This window comes from Dermacentor silvarum, chromosome 4 (assembly GCF_013339745.2).
Source record: "Dermacentor silvarum isolate Dsil-2018 chromosome 4, BIME_Dsil_1.4, whole genome shotgun sequence".
Classification (NCBI taxonomy): domain Eukaryota; kingdom Metazoa; phylum Arthropoda; class Arachnida; order Ixodida; family Ixodidae; genus Dermacentor; species Dermacentor silvarum.
In genome coordinates, this window is record NC_051157.2 from 76,907,185 (window position 1) to 76,919,589 (window position 12,405).

The window sequence follows — 12,405 nt, forward strand, 5'->3', positions numbered from 1 at the left end:
AAGCCGTTCGCAAACCAAAACAACACGGAAAAGCAACGGCGCCAACACACGCTCCTCGCCAGTCGGTAGACGCTTCTCAACAAGCGAAAATGGCGATGGAGCGCGACTGCAAACAAACGAAGCCGGCGTCCGGCGGCGCGAGGGCCCACGTTATGCCATTAAGCCAATAACGACGCGGCGTCGGCCTCGGACAGGGCGCGCGAGGTGCAGGCGGCATTCTTCAAAGCGTGTCGCTACTTTACAAAGTTTAAGGGGCTTTACTACCGCGCATCGCCACAGCTACCACTGCTTAGCCAGGTGCTTCCCAGCGCATCAAAAGGGCGCTCCGGGACAGCAGGGCAGCTGTTCCTGGAAAAAGTGTGCAAGGCGCCGTCGTCTCGTGCTCCGTACGTGCTCCGAAGACAGGTACGCGCGCCGCTGAGGTCGCAACTGCGCAGCGCCGCCGCTACTGCTGCTGCTGCTGAGGCACCCCGAGGGCCCCGGTGGTGCAAAGCCTGTATTGGCTGCACCTCCACACTTTGCCAGGCAATGATGGGAGAGGTGAGCCTGTAGCGCCCATCCACGCTGCTAAGCGGGGACGCTAAGGTCAGTGCTCTCGGCCGGCGCCTTGGGGCCGGCTGAGACTGTCGGGAACCGAGGGGTCGCAGCGGAGCGGCAGAACAAGAGGGCCAGCTCAGCAGGCTTTCAGAACGGACTAGCGCGTGCCGTGCTTGCGCCGCTAGCACGCGCCGCCCAACTTCGTCCCAGCCGGCCCCAAGGCGCCGGCCGAGAGCGCTGACCTTAGCGTCCCCGCTTAGCAGCGTCGATAAGCGCTACAAACCAAAGACTAGAAAGTCTGCAAAGCCTTCCGAACCAATTGCAGACCTGGCAAAGCATGGTAGTAGCTCCTTTCTTCAACCTGCCATGGTCACCACAGTGGGCCAACATAGAAGGCACTGAAGAAAGGACTAACCAAGCAAGTCTTTTACGGTAACAAAGAAGTAAACGAGAAATAAACGCTGCGCCGCAGGGTAGGGAGCCTTACTTCCCCATGGCAAGTCTGCAGCAGTCCTCCTGCAGAGGAAGCCATCCATGCTATCCTGTTAGCAAGCTGATGCGAGTCTAACTAAGATAAGCTATGCAGCCAGACAACAGCATTACAGGCAGACAAATGAATGTGGTCGACTTACCTTGGCTTCATCTAGTCTACCTAAAGCTTTCAGCAAGTTCCCCAGATCACTGCGAACGCAGTACAAATCCTGAAACAGCAAGGCAGAAAGAAAGCACATGTTTGGTCAGAAACTGGCACTGATGTTCTTCCGGAGGAATAAGCAACGCAACTCACTGGGTTATACTGAAGTGCAGACACATAGGCCTGCACCGCCTGCTCCATGTCACCAGCCGCAACCAGAGCTGCTGCCAGGTTGATGTAGCCGTCGATGAAGTCTGGCTTCAGGCGCACAGCATGCCGGTAGTTTTCCAGTGCATCAGACAGCTGGCCTCGTTCCTTGTAGACGTTGCCAAGGTTTGAATAAGCCTCAGCCAGCAAAGGATTCTGCTTAATTGCCAGTGTTGAGAAGTTGGCCGACCTGCATATTTTTAGCCAATCTCACTCAGAAATGTCACACTTTGTCGCCATGTTTTGCTGGCACTCCCCTATTATCTTCATTGTTTTTGAGTTATGTAACCAACAGTGACAGTGTCACTTTATACACAAAATCAAGCATAACACATCTAAAGCATAACTGCGAGTCGGCCTAGTTGGAACAGATTCATTTTCTTAAATTTTTGCGCGCAAACAGACAGGGACGAAGAAAAGGAGACACAAGGACGAGCGCTTTCTAACAACTGATGTTTATTATTGAAGAACCACCGGCTTAAATACCCACAGATCTGCGCGATCCTGTCAATAGAACATGTCAAGAGCGCATAAAATAACGCTTGTCATGAAATGCCGCTACGCGGTCAGCATAAAAAGCAGCAATGTTCATAAAACAAGCACAAAAGGCGAAAACGCGTTAAAGATATGATGACAGCAGCGAATTCTCTTTATCTAACAATGAAACAGAAGGATGACTGATGCATTTTTCTTTTAGTTTTTCAATCCAGTGAGCTTCCACAATTTCTCTCGCGGTTTGATTTCTATGCCTAAACAAAATGGCGGTGCTTTCAAGACAAGGTGAGCACGCATGTTCTTCACAATGCATCGCCAAATGCGTACTAGGGCGACCTTTGAGACTAGACAAGTGTTCCCTTAGTCTCGTGTTAACGCATCTCGAAGTCTGTCCTACGTACATATGACCACACGTCAAAGGAATCTGATAAACAACGTTCATCGTGCAATCGACAAATTGGTTCTTACGTGGATGTTTTATACTACATCCTTTCTTAGCATCATCCTTACTTTCAAACTTACTTTTGACCTTAGAACACACACTACCTATTTTGTTTTTTGCTGAAAACACCACTTTTACTTCGTAACTCCCAGCCACCTTCTTAAGTCTGTGTGAAAGGCCATGGACATACGGAATCACTGACACCTTAGAAGCTAAATCTTTCTGTCTTTGATTACTTGTGCATGATTCTTTATCCTGTTTTAGTTTTTTCATTAATCTAGAGCATGACGCCAGCATCACAGCGAGCGGGTACCCAGCCTTTCTCAACCGATTGACTTGTTCAAGAAATGCAATGTTTACAGTGTGATAACATGATTTCAACAACGCTGACCTGAAACATGAAATGACTATACCATTCTTCACAAGCCTGGAATGGTTAGAGGCATAGTTCATTAGCGGTTTTCCATCTCGGGGCGAGAATGACCAACACACATGTTCCGGTAGAAATTCTAACTTGACATCTAGAAACTGTAGCTTATTATCTACTGGTACTTCAGAAGTGAATGTCAAGCCCTTGCCCAGAGAATTAAAGGATTTTACTACCCTATTTCTGAAAACATCTTTGTCTACATGACAGCCCAAAATCAAGTAGTCATCTACATATCTGTATACCTTATATACTACACCTTCTAAATCGTTTGCCAGCTCTCTGTCTATGCTTCCCAGAAAAATGCTACTAAGGATGGGAGCTACCTTTGACCCGATGCACACGCCCCCTGACTGTATATACGTTTCATCACAGAATCCTACGTGTGTATTAGCTAAATAAAAATGCAGAAGTTCAAGAAAGGACTCAACAGTCATCCCGCACGTGTTGCGAAATGACACCTCGTCATTCTCATTTGTTATGCAATCATTAACACTGCGCATTAAGGGCCCATGCGGCAAGGAATAATAGAGGTCTTGAACATCTATGCTGAATCCCCAGCTGCAACTTGTACTATCTGATGCCAAAAATTTCACAAGGCCTTCAGAGTTTTTTAATAAGTACGGATCCTGTACTTCTAAGGAATTCAACATTTTCTGCAAGATACCTGCGACCAGAACCTGCCAACACCCTCGCTCGGACACAATTGGCCTCAACGGAATTCCTTGCTTGTGTGTCTTTGCAGTAAAAAATATATCCAATATCATTCCTTTTGAGTTCTTTACATGTGACGCGAGCTTTTCTTGGTTACATTTCTTCAATAGCTCCACCGCCTTCTTTTTTACATTTTCTACATTCACATCACTTTTTCTAAAGCACTTGTTGCAAGTCCACCTTCCTGTGTGCCTCTATTTTTAAGCGTTTTCAGCATCGACAGCTGCATTTAACCTTTACAGTCACGGTGTCCACATTTGTGGAAGAAGATAGATTCTTGTTGCCAATTCTGTCCAGTAGTGTGAAAAAAGAAAGAAAAAAATGCAGGCACTCACCGGTGGGTCAATTAATCTCCAGCTTACCCAATGTTACTCCAGTTCACTTTATACTGCTGTATATTGCTACACACGAACATTTTACTAAAGGCACAATGTTTGAGTGGATGTTCGGCGTGCCGCATTTCGTAAGCAAACATGAAGTAGTTTTCGTTCTGCATGTGGCTGATAATTAACTGGTACATGTGCTCTGGGCCAGTATAATCCAAAACTTTAAAGAAACAATCCAACATTACTGACTGTACACTAATTCCAAATTTATTTACTCGGAAATTACGAGGACCAACTAGAAAACGCGGAAATGATCGTCCTGCCATTTTTCTGCAACATTTGAAATAAAATTATGTGAGAGACATTTATTGACAGTGCACCACAATTCGTGGCTTGAAGGGATTAAGTGACAGTGCTTTTTGCTAAATACAGCAGGTTACTACATAATACCCAAAGCACAGAAACAATAGCCACAGAGTGTGTTCACTTTGAAGAACAGGAAACACCTAGGGGTATCTGTGCACCGGTTTGCCGCAGCAAAAAAAAAAAAAAAAAAAAAAAAAAAAAAAAAAAAAACAGTTTAGTCTAGCAGTATACTCACTTGTCCAGTCGGCGGCACTGGAAGTGTATGGAACTCAGAAGCAGGAGCACGCCAGTGTTTGTGGGATCCTGCCGCCACAGCTGCATACAATGGCGTTCTGCGTTCTCGTAGTCTCCTGCCTGGTATTCCCGGTGAGCCAACTCGGCCAGGCCTATAACACAGTGTGCACAGAAATTCCTCACTTCTGCTTCACTATGGCAGCTGAGGCAAGCTGCTGCAGACAGGGCTGTGTGAAAAAAAGTCGCAGTTTCGCCCGAAAGGCGAAGCATCAGTTTCGATAGCAAATTAGTAGAGAGCTATACGCAGTAAGGATAGTAGTTTTATCGGCTGCATAAACTTAGACACATTCGCTTACTAACTGAATTAAAAAGCACGGTGTCAGCGCGCACAAGCAAACATGAATAGGTCACACTCGATGACCGCAGACAACCACTGTCAAAACGCTGGCATGAGCAAGCGCGGTTGCAACAGCGAGCGAAGGTTCGTGCGGTCTTTCGCTTCAACGGAAACTGAGCGGCGAAAGCACAGCGCATACAAATGCAAGAGCCGTATGGAGATCGCTTTTAAGATACTCTCATGTGCGCTAAGTACAAGTACGCAGTTGCTAGCAGAGTAGAAGCCGCACCCCCTCCCGCCCGCGCTGCCTTCCCGCTTTCCTCCTTTCGCGTGGGAAATTGAGTCACCAGCTCCCCTTGCGCCCGGTCGCAAGATACGCATTTGGTGCCGCAGCTAAACGTCGCCTCCCGTCCCTCCCTTCCCCCCCCCCCCCCCCCCCACGGCCTATTACAAATAAAGAAGGTGGGCCGAGCACGCGCGCAGCTGCCACGGGCGCTGCTCGCTCAGTTGCTACCAGATGACGAACGAGTCAGACGTCCGGGTCCGGGTCTAATCCCCGTCGTTATTTTGCTACAAGGTTGGTGCCGAAACCCACCCTGTCGTCTGGCGCTCGCGTTCCGGCCATGGAGCAACTAAGCAGCAAGCGCGGCTTCGTCCGGAGGGCCATCACTAGGGCCATTTCTCCTATCGACCCCCTCTTGTCAGATGAGGCCACACCAGTGCGGGTGCTGCACCAGCACCTCGAGCTCGTCTTGGCGAAGCAGGCGGAGCTCGTCGAGTTCGACCGTGCAATACAAGAGACGCTCACGGATACAGACCTGGAGGCAGACCTCACCACAGCTTTCGAATATGAACAAAAGGTTAGCTTCACCAAGACAAGCGTGCGCCTCGCTACCAAGCCGCGTCCACCCATCCTTGCTGGTCCTACCGCGCAACTTGCCTCGCCACCGTACCCAGCTGCCCCTCCCGCCGCGCCCGGAGTGTCGCCTGCGGCGTCTTTCTCCCGCGTTGCCCTGCCAAAGCTGCACATCCCGAGCTTTTCTGGGGAGCGACGCGACTGGCAAGGCTTTTGGGACCAGTACCAGGCAAGCATTCACAGCAATGACTCGCTATTGAAGATAGACAAATTTAAATATTTGCTGACGTACCTGTCCGGGTCAGCTAAAAAAAGCAATTGAGGGTATCCGCCTCGCCGAGGCAAACTACGATGTCGCCATCAAGGTGCTGTCTGACCGGTTCGGCCGTCGCGACATGCTGGTCGATGACCATCTGGACCACCTACTCGCAATCGCACCTATTCGTACGTAGTTCCGCCGATCTAGACAAGCTTCGAGATCTCTATGACGAGATCACTTTCCGCACCAGCGCACTGGAGGGCCTCGGCGTTTCACCAGATGAGTATGCTGCTGTTCTGCGACGCGTCATCATGAAGGCCTTATCCACCTGACCTTGGTATCCTGTACCGTCAGCGGCTGAAGGCGGCGGCTTCGTCGAACCACGATGACACGGCAGCGGTTACAGAAGACAAGTCCCAGCAAGTCAAACAGCTGATGACCTTCCTACGAATTCAAGTCGAAGCGAGGGAGGAAGTCGCCTTCGACCAAGCCAGCTCATCTGCAAGCCAGCGGCATCGCATCGCTGGATTCACGTGGACGTGAATCGCGACCTCTGGAGCTAAACCCGCCCTCTCGGCTCTATCAATTGAAATAAGAACGCCGTACACGTGTCCTTGCCTTCTGTGCAACGTTTCGGACCACACCAGCTCAGGAATGCTCCACGTCGCTGACTTCAGAAGCAAAACGCAGGAAGCTTAAGGCGCGCAGGCGTTGCTTCAGCTGCGCGAAGCGCAACCACGTCGCCAGTGAATGCCGAAGCGCCAGGAATTTTCAATGTGACCACTGTGTTGGACAACACTTGACGTCGCTGTGCAACGTATCTACTCCAAGTCAAGAGCAATCAAAGCGTCTGGGCAACGCGTCTGCGCCATCCGTGCAACGCGCAAACGAGCCAGAGTACATCGACACACCACCTCGTGCAACATCCGAGTCCACGAGTGGCACCGGTCTCATGCCGGTATTCCTACAGACGGGCAGAGCTTGGGCTATCGCACCAGCAAGGTCAATTTTGCTTCGTTTCCTGCTAGACACGGGCAGTACGTCAGAGCACTTTCATTCGGAGGGACGTTGCTCAAGAACTTAATTGCCCTGTTCAAGGCGTTGAGCGCTTCAGCCTTTTCACCTTCGGGAAAACGCATCGTCCTGTGACCCTTACATGTAACCGAGTGTCCGTCACACTCCAAAGCCAGCACAGCACCAACGAGCTCACTATAGATGCCCTCGAAGTGCCGGAAATCTCTGCGGTAACCAGCCCAGCAGTGGATGGCGCGATCATCACCATGATGACACACCACGGTCTTGTTCCGGCTGATGAACGCTCCGAGGCGAAGACTTTCCGGGAGGACGATATCAGCATCCTGATAGACTCCGACTTCTAGTGGGACGTTGTAACCGGCCAGATATCTCGATTATCGCCTCACGTTCCTGCAGTGGAAACCCGTTTTGGATGGACGGTCCAGGGAACCCTCCACGACTTCTCCCAAAATTCATTCCACTGTACAAAGCACGTCTTTGGTACTGGAGAGCCTCCCAGAGACGATGCGCCGACGAAGTCTCCTAAAGCCAAGAAATTTCCACCTCCTACAAGGCTGTCCAAGCGCAACAGACGAGGCTCAAGCACATTGCCAACGATGGTTTCACGTACTCCGGACGGTAATTCAACGACGAGCCCAAGCATGGCAATACGTAACTACATCAAGACGCAGATGTACTATCGTGAGCAATATGAGCGGGAACACAGGAGCGCGTGTCAGATAGCCTCGAACCCTGCTATGGGCGATACGCGGCGGCCGCCGTCGGAAACAAAGTGAAATGGGGGACGCTGTGCTAATAACTGTTGGTACGCCCACCATGGGTCTGTTTACATAAAGTACGGTACTTCACATTGCCAGCGCACAGTGATAACTGTTTGGTATTGCGTTTTACTCGTAACTTTGTGTGCCGAAGCGTGGCCAAAAGTATATAGCACTGTTTTAATGCGTTAGCAACTCGTCGCGTCAATTGATATACAAAAAATTCGTTTAAAATACGAGCCGAGATCTATAAGTTCCTTCATACGGTCCTTCATACAAAAAAATAAAAATAGCATGAAAAAAAATGTCTCGCTGTAAGTCACTGCGACACATTACCGTCTTATTGGCTGTCGGCGGCCAGTGAAACACCGTAAGCTGCCGTTTTCGACAAACACACGTGTGCGCGGTGGGAGTGCCAACAGTTAGCGGAAGAGCGCCATCCGCGTATCGCTCTAACTCGGTTTCGAGGCTATTTGCCAAGCGTTCGCGTGTTCCCCCTCATATTGCTCACGACAGTACAAGCGCCGCCCTTCCGGAATGAACGCTGGCGCACAACGGGCCAGCGAAGATCAACACCAGCGGAAGCACACCTATGGCACAAATGCGACGTCGAGCCCCGACGAGCCACTTCTTACTTGGCAAACATGCAACGTGCTTGCCTCAAGCGTTGTACGCCACGCTACCCCAGTCAGCAAGCGTCGATCTACGACGTCGAAGCATGCATGCATCGGCAAGCTTTAACAGACCATCTCTGGAAGCGCTGGCGCAAGGAGTATCTGCTGCTTCTGCGCTCTGCCACGGCCGCTGGATTAAAAAAAAAAGCCTTTTTTTTATACAGGGGCCGTGGCTCTGCACACGAAGCGACACCCAAGTTGCCACCACGACTTTAAGTAGGAGACGTCGTCCTGTTGGACGACGACGAATCCTATGGAAGCTGCATGGCCCGGGTGACGGAACTGCTTCCTGGTCGCGACGGCTCGAGCATGCTGCCTGAAGCTGGCGTCCGGCTCCGTGATAAGGCGTCCCGTGCAAAAGGTTTACCTTCTTGAAGCCGGCAACATCTACCAATTTGTCGGCCGCGGGAGTGTGTTACAAATAAAGAAGAAGGTGCGCCGAGCACGCGCAGCTGCCACGGGCGCTGAAGGCTCAGTTGCTGCCAGATGACGAACGAGTCAGACGTCCGGGTCCAATCCCCGTCGTTATTATTGCGATAGTAATTATATGGACACTTCAACCAGATTTCTGCCGTCAGCGTCGCCGTGAGGTTCCGTATAGATTCCAAGGGCGATAAAATCGTCGCCGCGCGCCGTATGCGCGAGCGTGAAAGCGCGCGGGGGACGCGCGCTATCACGGAGAGCGAACGCACGGCGGGAATCAAACGCGACCGTCGCGCGAAAGGCCGTGGGGGTATGGGGGAGGGAGGCGGGACGGCGCTGTGCTACGGCACCAAAATGCGTATCTTGCAATCGTGAGCAAGGGGAACTGGCAACGTAATCTCCCACGCGACAGCAAAAAAGCTGGAAGGCAGCGCGGGAGGGAAGGGGGGGGGGGGAAGCAGCTTCTACTCTGCCAACAAATACGCTTGCACTGGCTGTGGTGGCGGTCGCCCGCACCGTCTCTTAAATCTCCACACGGCTCTGACCTTTGCATGCGCTGTGCATTCGCCGCTCAGCTTACCGTTGAAGCGATAGGCCGCACGATTCCTCGCACGCTGCGGCGGCTGCGCTTGCTGCCAGCGTTTTGACGGTCGTTGTCTGCGGTCATTCAGTGTGATCTATTCATGTTTGCTTGTGCGCGATGACACCACGCTTGTCAATTCAGTTAGAAAGCGAATGTGTCCAAATTTATGCAGCCGATAAAACTACTATCCCTACTCCGAATAGCTCTCTGCTAATTTGCTATCGCAACTGATGCTTCGCCTTTCGGACGAAACTGCGACATTTTTTGCTACACGGCCTTTCGCACGACGGAAGACATCGCATTTGCTATCCGCCGTGCGTTCGCTCTCCGTGAAAGCGCGCGTCCCTCACGCGCTTTCACTCGCATATACAGCATACGGCGCGCGGCGACGATTTTATCACCCCTGGACTTTATACGGAACCTCACGGCGACGCCGACGGCAGAAATCCGCTTGGAGTGTCCATATAATTGCTATCTCAATAAAAGTGCGACGAAGCGAGGAATGCTTACAACAAGGACATGCGTTGAATACATGTGCAGCTGTAAATATGTTGTTGCTTGAATGCAGATTACCAAGATATATGAAGTAGACTCAACATGCCTTGTTGACTGCTCAACTGATCAATGAGGTTGAATATCCCAAAGCAACACAAAGAGCATGAGAGATGCTGTAATGAATGACTGCAGATTTATTCTGGTCACCTGGGGTTCTTTAAAGGGTTCTCCAACAGGGTTTGGGTATTGTAAACAGAAAAGCGTGTTATGTCATTTACGCGGTCATGGTCATGTCAGCAGAATATGAAACAGTTGTACAGCGCAAAAACAGCTGAAATTTCAAACAAAAGCCCATGCACCCATCCTCTTGAGGGAGTCCCGCTTCCTGCCGAGGAATCAACGTCCCACGCATCTACGTCAGGTGCACTGCCTGCAATGTGACTGATATGGCACCCGGTTCCGATATGGGAGAAGGCAGGGAAGAAATGTGGTTCGTGTAAGCCACTCGAAACAAAGAGAGCATCTAGGTTAGCAGTGAATCTTGCCTCCTACAAACATGGTGTCACAATATTTCAATTTCTCCTATCTCATTTAATAATGCATCAATTTGAAAAATGTGGCAAAACGCTCCTTAGATAGTGACTCACAGCTTCTAGTGTATAACCAAAATTTCCAATAGGGCCTGGTGAGAGGCCCTTTTAAAGGAAAATTTTAAAAATTTGAGCTATTTTAGCAAATTACCCATCTACAATACCAAAAAGGCCACTCTTACTGTGAGAAGAGGCTTGGTAAGCCATAAAACACGCAAGAACAAAAGATGCGTGGCGACTCCACCTTGAAGTTCTTCTACCAGATCGCCGCGATGTCAGATACTGACGCGTCTACTTGGGCCTATTGAAGTTTTTATCGCTAAAGATAGACTACACTGTGTTCTAAAGCAGTCAAGGACTGAACTTGGCTAGCGTCAAGGTCTTCAAGTGAGCCACAATAGCCCAAATACAAAAAAAACTTTCATATTCATGACGTCACATTGATGTAGAGGCGCCAGGGTTTCAGAGCTAAGTTCAAAAAATGGAACTTTGACCTTCACAAAGGCTCAATGCCACAGGGCAGAATTTCAGGAAAAGAGAAGGGAAGGTTGGTTACAAGATTCTAATGCAAAAATCACCGCCCCTTCCATTCCGTGAAGATTGTCGAACAGCGAAGCTTAGTTACACCGAGCTTTACATGTGCATGTGTTGCACGTGATGCAATTGCGTAAACACAAGTAAACACTTATCTACAACAGGAAGTTATATTATAGTGAAACGTTGCGAGGCGAGAAGAGGCAGCGACTTCCGACGCTACTCGACGAGTGTCCAGTTCTCTGGTCGAAACCTACCGAGCCACGCCAGAGGCATAGGCTGCAGTCACAGACATCGCGCGCGTTTGGCAGGAACGCGGAAAAACGCGGACGGCGTCGGCAGCAGCTCTGCGCGTATCCGACAGGGCTCACTGCACAGAAAAACCTCTTATCGCCTCTCCTCCTCGGCCTCTCATTGGTCGCCTCCTTCCCCAGCACGCCTCTCCTCGGCTAGTCACGTGACCTGCCCTCCCCCGGCGCGGCTTTCATCCTCTCCTGGTCACGTGACCTGCGTGACACCGGACAGACGGCGAAAGAACAGCTCCGCTGTTAAAAATGAGCGAAGCGCTCTTGGCGAACACTGCAGGCGACGTGGCGCACAACGCGTCATAAAAAGCCAAGAAATGCCGATGGCTGGCGAGACAACTGCCTAAGCAGTGCCAATGGCTGGTATGGCTCGATCAGCTGCCTTTCCTCGCCCCCCCCCCCCTTTAAAAAAAAACAGCAAAGCAGTTCTAGCTAAACGTAAAAAGTGGCACCTGCTGCCGCAAAACCTAGCTGAGCTATGATGTCACTGTCTTGCCTAGCAACCACCTCGCGGAGCGGCGTGTGCCTCGCCTCCTCTCCGTGCCGTGCACATGTTGCCTTGCTTTGGGCAGCATAAATAGGCGTCATTTTCCTTAACCACTACTACTACTACATGGGACGTTAAGGAGGGGGAAGGAGAGCAAGCGCGCGGCGCGCGCAGTGCACGGGAAAGGGGAAAAGAAAATGAGAGCGAGATAATAGACAGTTTTAGTATTGCGGAAATGGCACCACGCTAAGCGCAATAAAATAGCGGGGTCAGACTGCGCATGCTCAGAACGCTATTTCAATTTTGCGGGTAGCGTGCGTCCGCTATTTTTCAAATATAGCGGAGACGCTAAACGCTCGCTAAGTTTTTAGCGTTGCTAACATGGTGGCACCCTCGGCCCGAGCGCTTGACATGCAGGCTCGTTTCATGGCTTGGCGTGGATCCACACGGCTAATTTGGTTGTCGAACTGCTCAGTTTGCTGCTTTCACTACTCGCAGCTAGATGGTTTTGCGCTTAGCGGCGCATCGTTGTCTTACGCTATACTAAAACTCTATCGAACAGCGTTCCGCAAAGATTTAGCGTGCGTAACACGCTAACGCTAACGCAAGCATTTTCCGCAATACTAAAAGTCTCTAATGAAACATAGCCGCACCAACGGGGCAACGCGCAGAGCTGCTGCTGTTGAC

General features: G+C 50.6%; 2 protein-coding genes across 3 annotated transcripts in view; both read right to left on the reverse strand.

Moving 5' to 3' along the window:
• LOC119450276 (UDP-N-acetylglucosamine--peptide N-acetylglucosaminyltransferase 110 kDa subunit) overlaps nt 1-12,405 on the reverse strand; it is a 52,366-nt gene that overhangs the window by 17,429 nt on the left and 22,532 nt on the right. The window lies entirely within an intron of this gene.
• LOC119450274 (UDP-N-acetylglucosamine--peptide N-acetylglucosaminyltransferase 110 kDa subunit) overlaps nt 1-12,405 on the reverse strand; it is a 29,792-nt gene that overhangs the window by 16,051 nt on the left and 1,336 nt on the right. Inside the window, exons 3-5 of the mRNA XM_037713687.2 lie at nt 4,384-4,534; nt 1,325-1,568; nt 1,170-1,244 (exon numbers count right to left, since the gene is read on the reverse strand). Coding sequence (XP_037569615.1) covers nt 1,170-1,244; nt 1,325-1,568; nt 4,384-4,534 — 470 coding nt within the window. The remainder of the gene's footprint in view (nt 1-1,169; nt 1,245-1,324; nt 1,569-4,383; nt 4,535-12,405) is intronic.